This window comes from Centroberyx affinis, unplaced genomic scaffold (genome assembly GCF_046629955.1).
Source record: "Centroberyx affinis isolate AG114_WGS23_722 - 3 ecotype Tasmania unplaced genomic scaffold, CSIRO-AGI_Caff_v1 ptg003742l_1, whole genome shotgun sequence".
Classification (NCBI taxonomy): Eukaryota; Metazoa; Chordata; class Actinopteri; order Beryciformes; family Berycidae; genus Centroberyx; species Centroberyx affinis.
In genome coordinates, this window is record NW_027281620.1 from 195,459 (window position 1) to 203,571 (window position 8,113).

At 40.4% G+C, this 8,113-nt stretch overlaps 1 protein-coding gene across 1 annotated transcript; it reads right to left on the reverse strand.

The window, feature by feature from the left end:
- Window positions 1–2,398: 2,398 nt before the first annotated feature.
- LOC139662252 (odorant receptor 131-2-like) lies at window positions 2,399–3,483 on the reverse strand. Its single transcript, XM_071540893.1, has 3 exons — window positions 3,304–3,483; window positions 2,956–3,199; window positions 2,399–2,901 (listed from the first exon to the last, which is right to left on the reverse strand). Exons 1-3 carry the CDS (start codon window positions 3,481–3,483, stop codon window positions 2,399–2,401), a joined length of 927 nt encoding a protein of 308 aa, XP_071396994.1.
- Window positions 3,484–8,113: the final 4,630 nt, after the last annotated feature.

The following is an 8,113-nucleotide window of genomic DNA, read 5'->3' on the forward strand; positions in this document are numbered from 1 at the left end:
CCCTCGTTCCTACCTCATGTCAACCAGGTCACAAAAACTGCCTTCTTCCACCTCAGGAACATTGCCCACCTCCGGCCCTCCCTGTCCTTTGCTGCTGCCGAAACACTTATCCATGCCCTCATAACTTCCAGACTCGATTACTGCAATAGCATCCTCTACGGCTCACCTAACAAAATCCTTAATAAACTTCAATACGTCCAGAACTCCGCTGCCCGCCTGCTCACCTCCATCCGCCGCCGAGATCACAATACCCCTGTCCTTCACAACCTCCACTGGCTCCCGGTTAAATATAGGATTGACTTTAAAATACTACTCACCACCTACAAAGCCATAAACAACCTGGCCCCTCCCTACCTCTCCAATCTCCTCCCCGGCCACACCCCTACCCGATGCCTACCCGATACCCCTCTAAAGACCACCAGGACCAAGCTCCGGACCTGGGGTGACAGGGCCTTGTCAGTTGCTGCACCCACCCTCTGGAACGCCCTCCCCAACCACATCCGACAGTCTAACACCCTACCATCTTTCAAACAGGCCCTCAAAACCCACCTCTTCAAGCTTGCTTTCACCTGTTTACCTCCTTCCCTCTCTCTCCCTTCCCTCCATCTCATAATTCCTCTAGTTTTTAACTACCTACTTTTATTCTTGTCTTTTATTTTTTATTATTATAAATGTACCTATTAAATGATTTTACCCTGTATGTGAAGCGTCTTTGAGTACCTAGAAAAGCGCTATACAAGTCTAATGTATTATTATTATTACATAAGCCTGTATGTCAGTTTGTATGCATGTAGGTATGTAATTAGATAATCATGTGTGTAGATTTGGTATTTACCGATGCAACAATTCATGCGCTTTCAGCTAGCCCACACAGTTTCATGTTATACTGTATAGTCTGATCTGTTCATTCTTGGGCAATTCTCCAACTTTGTGTGCGGTGTGACCCAAAAAGTTTCTAATTTATTTTTACCCTCTTTCCAGGCCTGTCTTTAGGTTTGTGTATATTTTGTGACACTTTGTGGTGCGTAAATTTCATACCACTGAGTATTTGGTATTACTTTTTCTCTTCTGTACACTCTGAAATTTAATTTTTTCCTTTTTCCAAAACTTTTTTCCAATTCTTTGCCTTTATTTTGAACGCCAAATTGACTAACTTGACAGACATCTATGGCTCTCTGTGCTGCAGGAAAGGTACTTTAAGGGCCCGGATTGCTAAACTGTGTGCACAAGTTTGAAATCTTCACTCCCACCTCGCTTTTCTCTGCTCATTTTAGGGTTGGTCCGATGGACGATGCCATCGATGACTGTCGGCCGACAGCCATCGACCACTGAGCCCTCTACATCACAACATCGTGATTTAAAGCAGACATTTAGGCGCAGACATACAATTTATTTTTAAATCTACCTGGTTTGCGCCTGCCTTAGTAAATCAGGGGGTGAGTCTTTATTTGTATCTCAAAACTGAGGATTAAAACTTACCTAAAGTGTGAACTCTTACTCTCCCGTTGTCTCCTAGGAACCAAACTTTTTGAAAAAGCCCCAGATATGGTTGGTTGGTGGCTACCTGTTTTGCTAGGGCCAGTTGCACGTGATGGCACTGGCAATTTAGCATAATTGACGGGATGGTGTACACGCAAATGGTCGTGAAGATTCGTCGTCTGTCCATCTTTTGCGCGGATTACTTTACCAGAAATCCTGCATACCACTTCAGTGGTGTCTCTTGGTTCTCCTCTTTCGTTAGGCCGAAACCCTAAGTACTGCCAGATGGGCGAAGTGGTACCTTTTTTAGCGACCAAGTTTGTCGCTGCCTTTATGCAAGGTGATTTGCCACCATCACTGATCAATATCTGCTCACATCCACTGGGCTGGCTGCCTTTTTTTGTGTTTGGTATATTCTGCAGTTACATCACTATGACTAGTATTTAAAATATTTTTTTATAATCAGATGATCTGCTTAATGAGGTTGCTTAAGCATAGGCTATAGGGAGGAAAAGTAAGGAAAGACGGGGTGAGTAGGTGAGGATGGGCTGTGGGCTCAAATGTGCAAAAAATAGAAGCAGTAATTAATATCCAACATAGGCTACATACATGTAAAAAGTATAAAAGAAAGTATATATAAAAATTTTAGTACCAGAGCAGCTCACATGAGAGCCTTGTCCATTTCATTACGGACATATGGAAGAACATCTTTTCTTGTTCGTCTATAAAATCACTGTGACAATCAAACTGTGACTATATCAATAATAGATCAACATCAATGATAGATCACCTCAACAAATGCATCAATACTGTCAATGGATTATTCACTTTTTGTGTTTCTTACTTTATTTATCCTTATCTAGTACAGCAACATAATCACACATATCAACAGCATCAAAGTCACAAACAAGATACAGTCTCAAGTGTGCCCTTTTAGTGCAATCTGTGGATTGGTGCGTGCGCTCACTGTACACAGCAGGTACCTTTTCAAGTACATCCTGAACGTCTGGTCTCGCAGCCCATACACAATAGGACTGAGAAACCTGGGGAGGATCTGGATGATGATATAGCAAACAAAGAGTGTGTTTTTATAACTTTTAGGGAACCAGTACAGAAGAGCTTTTATAAACACAGGGGCTATGTAGGTGAGCATACACAACAGTAGCTGAAAGCCATGAAGCAGGATAGTATTCCTGGCCTTCTTAGCATCTCCTTCAGCTGCTTTAGCAGCAAACAGGATCTTGAAGTATATGTAGAGGAGAGTGAGCCAAATAACAAGTAGGAAAATGATGTAGGACACGTCCCTCTTGTGTATGATTAAGGGGTGTCTGAATACGTTATCCCTCTCACAGAAGATTCTGGAATAGAAGAATCCTAGAGATTCTGTAGCTAGCATAATGAACAAATCTGGAAGGATGGACACTGCACTCGTGACCCAGATCAAACCAATCAGAATGTATGTTCTCTTGACTGTACACAATTCAGCATGGCGGAGTGGTAAACAAATAGCGATGTAGCACTCTACTGCCATGCCAGCTAAATTCAATGGGGTGTTGAAGGTGGTGAAGACAGCAAGCATGATGAGGAGGAAACAGAGGGAGACATTAATTTTGTACAAAGTGTAACTAAGGATGAACAGGGTGATCGTTGTAGTAAGCTGGATGAGATCGTTCACCACCAGGTGGATGAACAGGATGTAACGAGGATTCACATAAAATATCTGGAGGAGAGGAAAGGAAAAGAGAGTCAAACCAGCTTATACATTTTCATCCTCCCTTTATATATTTTTATCTGTTTCTTCTGCACATAAAAAAGGCGTCTGACCTGGTGTTTGTTGAAGGTGTGGATCAAGGTGCCATTGATGTAGCTGATAGTGAGGCCTAGAGCCACAACAATCACATTCTTTGTCACAGCTGTGCTGGAAGTTTCCCGATGTCTCAGAGAAATCGACACATTATTGCCATCAAATGGAAAATTCATCAGGCCGACTTGAGGAGGCTGCATGTAACCTGATTACAAAAGACATGAATATATTGACATGTTATGTTAAGGTTAGTTCTACATGCCAAATTTAAGCTTTGAGATGAGATCTATTTTGTACCAAAAATAATCTTGAAATGTGAACAAAGTTGCACAATACTGTATGTCAGACATTCAAATTATACTACACTTAGAAAAGGTAAATTTACAATTTAAAACCTACTTTGTACATATGAAGGGTTTAATTCCAAAACTATCCATTTTGGAAACCTTTTTAACTTCATCATGAACATTTCAAAACCACAGATGATTTTATGCTGATTCTAATTGTTTTGAACGCAGAGGTCTTAAGATTAGGGGTGTGCGTCTCATCATCCGAGCACGATTCTATTTGCACCTCGATACACGATCCACGATCCGATGCACCTACATACATTCTAAGCAGCCATCAGATTGATACAATTCAATTCAGCCCCGTCTCAATGCGATATGATACAATGCTGTGCAATACGATGCGGTGTGATATGTGTAACATATAAGCAACTGTGACCGGTTGCAAGAGGAAATCCTAATAGGTGTACATCTTCTCAATCCAGTAACGGATGAGGGAGTGAAGGATTGTTTTCACACCCTACTTTGAATCCTGTTTGTTTGTATTAAAACATAAAAATCAGTCAAACAGGCAATTGTTTATTAACAAATAATTTCTGCAATGAGACAATTGCTAATAACAATGTGAAAACAAGACTAATAGTGTAACAGCAACGTTGAATTTTGTGGAAGCGTCTCTGCCGGGAATCAAACTCGGGTCTCCTGATTGAGAGTCTGCAGTCCAATTCCCTGTGGGCCACGTGACCCATAAAGTGGTGAACAATGTTTTTATTAAAAAAAAAAAGGATAACTGCCAACCTACTGCATGTAGGCCCTAGACTATGTAGTGGACTTTAAGTTTTCAATAGTCCGTGTACAAATTAGTTGTGCTACGATCCTTGCAAAGGATGGGGGGGCTTGACCCATTTGTGAGCCTTCACTCGCAGGAGGACCGACAGGCAGAGAGAGAGAGAGTGAGTGAGAGAGAAGCGGGTAGCTTTGGAGAAAACATGTCTGATACAAGCTGTCTCAATCGATGTAACCGTATCTTAAACATTAAGTGTGATGCGTCGCTTTAAATCATCAAATCGTCACACCCCTACTTAAGATGACTCACAACTTTAATACAACATAATATGCTTTACCTTTATGCCAGCAATTATTTTCTTAAGTAGGCATCCGTTTTTTTCAGTGATGGGTATCTTATTTTAGAATGAGACTCTCTCAATGCCCCGTCAATGTTTCCCAGAAAATATTGAATTACACTTCTTCCTGATCCACATGCTACAGAAAATGTGAGAGATTTAAATAGACCAACAGCAACAGATAATTAATTCATGTGAGAGAGTAAAGGGGAACAACTAATTAGCTTCTCTGAGCATACAAATAATTTATATCTTTTTTTTAAGTTTATAATAGGATCATCAAATGTTTGAATGGCTGAATAGATATGAAATAAATATTAAAACGATGTGGAGTTACAATTTTTAACAATACAGAGAATTATAGTAAGTATCATTTGTGAATTTTGTAGTAGAGATCAACAGTTTTCCACTGTATGGTTTGATACCCAATTTAAAAGAATTAGAAAAAGCGATGCTCAGACATTTTATACACATACAGTGTAAATGCTACATATAATACAATAATAAAATACTGCAGTAATACAGTGTGATAGCACATATGATATCCTTACCTCAGATATGCCACTTAGCTCTGGAGTCTAACCAGACATGGGTTTAAAATCACTTTTATGACTTTATATACAGGTTGATTCATGAGTCCTGGGATTCAGAATCTCAGGGACTCCAGAACAGACAGCGGATGCTGCGCATACTGCTACCAGTCACTGGAGATGATGTCATCCAGATATTCAGCAGTGTTGAATATCTGGATGACATATTGGGTGCCAGTCAATCAGTTTGAATGCAGTGGAGAATGACATTTTCTCCTCAGAGTCTGGTGACACTGGAATTTGACAGTGGCCCTTGGTCAAATCCAGTGTCAAATAAAATTGAACAGTACCCAACCAAACTTTATCAACCCTGGACAATGGAGTGCAACCAAACTTGCCATAGTGTGCACAGAACCTTATAGTGCAAGCACTGCTTCGAGCGTAACACCCGGAGTTTGCCAGCACAAACTAAATTTGAATTGCACATATTTGACTTTTTGATGCTTAAATGTAATCACTGTATGCAAAAATTGAAATTGAATGTAATGGTTTGAATTTGAATTTGGTCGTTGTTGCTTTCAACTTTCAACTTTTGTTTCAAAGCACTTTGAGGTAAAAATTCAACCGTCAATATGCTTTTACTTTCAGTTCTTACAATCTCTGACACACATTTTAGGGGTAGCTTTAGGTTTAGGTTAGGTTTGCTCTTTTGTGGCGACATTCACCCCTGCTCAGATCCCAGAAAAGACCTCAAAATTACATTTTTTTCCGACATGCGAAGAGACCGTAAGAAAAAACAGCAAATCGGTTGCCATGCGACAAATTTTGACTTTTCTATTCACATTAAATGTGTAAACATCAATGTCTCAACATACAACAGGGCGATAAAGGAAGGAGGATATATGCCAGTTGTTTGCAACGGATGCAGTCTGAAAGCAGTGGCCAACGTGGAGTGCCTGGATTCCAGCATGTACAAGTGTCATGTCGAGGATGCAGAGAGTGTGCCACCTGTTACGCCGGTGGCTGACCAGTTTGCTGTTTTTCACGGGAGGGGGCTTAATTTCATTCACGTGAATGCTCGGAGCCTGATCCCCAAAATAGACAAGATACACTAAATTGCAACTCGTTCCAAGGCTGCGGTGATAGCTGCGTCGGAGACTTGGCTAGATGAATGTGTGCTGGAGAGTGAGATTGATCTTCCGGGTTACGTCATCCTACGACCGGATCGTAATTGAAATGGAGTTGGATGGAGTCTGTCTGTTTATTAGATGTGACGTTATGTTTAAGCATCGTCCTGATATCTATACAACAGGACTGGAAACTATCTGGGTTGAGATTGTGCTCCCTAAAACACGACCGCTCCTTGTTGGTGTCTGCTACAGACCTCCCAAACATAGCGATTTTTATGAACTATTAGAATTGGCTTGCAACAAATGTATAGATTTTATGAAATTTGAATCTATTATTCTTGGTAATTTAAATACAAATGTACAGTCATCTTCATAGAAAAATGGCCTGGTGGATCCTTTGTGCAATTTTAATAGATTATTTGGCCTCCAACAGCTTATAACAGAACCAACTAGGGTGTGTGCTAACAGTGAGTCAGCTTTAGATTTGATATTGGTTTCAGACATCGTCTCCGTCAGTCAGGTGTTTTAGATATTGTGATCAGTGACCACAAAATTAGCTTTTGTACTCGTAAGGTAACCAAATCAAAAGTCAACCCAGTACAGCAAAATTCAGTCAGGATTAGATCAATGAGAAAATTCTCAAAGGAGTTATTTTTACAACAGTTAAATGAGATAGATTGGTCTGCTGTTTTGGAACATGATGATGCTGGAGGTCAGAATAACACCCAGGAGTGGTAAATGGATCACTACTGAGATTCTAGATTTGATTAGGCAGAGGGATAGGCATCTGGTGAACTTTAAAAAATCAGGCAGTGAGGCATATGTAAGGTGTAGAAACCATGCTAGATACAGGATTCAGAGTCGCAATTCTATATTGATGCGGTGAATGAAAATGTACAAAAAATCTTTGGAAAGTCCTAAAAGATCTTGGTTGTTCAAACAAAATTAAAACCAAATCTTGTAACATTGGCCTGAACATTGACAATGGTAATAAAATGAAGATTGCCGGGTATTTTAATTCATTCTTTACAACCATCGCTGCTTCTCTTGTTGTAAAGCTTCCAGCTGGTACAGGACAATATGGATTGCTTTTCCGCAAATGTTTTTATCATAGGTTTATAAAGCGCTAAATGGCATTGCACCAATTTGTATCAGAGACGTGCTTGCCACTTATGAACCACAACAAGCCCTCAGGTCATCAGGCAGGGGCCTTTTATCCATTCCCTGGGTAACCTCAAAATCAGGGAGAGCTGCTTTCAGTTGTCGTGCACCCAGAAAGTGGAATGCCCTGCCAGAGGACCTGAGATGTGCCCCAACGCTAACTTCTTTCAAAAGCAAACTGAAAGCAAAGGAAAGATTAATAAAGTGATTAATAAAATGTTTAAATCAATCCTGAATTTTAAACAGGCTATAATAGGGGTAATGTGATCCCTTTTCCTGGTGTTGGTCAAAAGTCTGGCTGCGACATTTTAAACTAGAAAATATGCTCAGTAGAGCACATACCTCTGCCATGTCTGGCAACACCCCATGTTGCAGTTTAATTCTAAATGATGTTTCAGCACCTCGGACAGCTCTCTAAGGAAGTGCGCTATGCTTCATTAGTAGTAACTCTGTGCACCTGAGAGAGAGAGAGAATTCAGGTGGACAGTGGACAGGCCTATATTTAGTGTTGTCCAGGTTGGAGAGCACTGAATCAAAGATAACATTTATGTTACAGTATGATGGTGGAGACATGATTAGGACAGTTGTATTACATTTT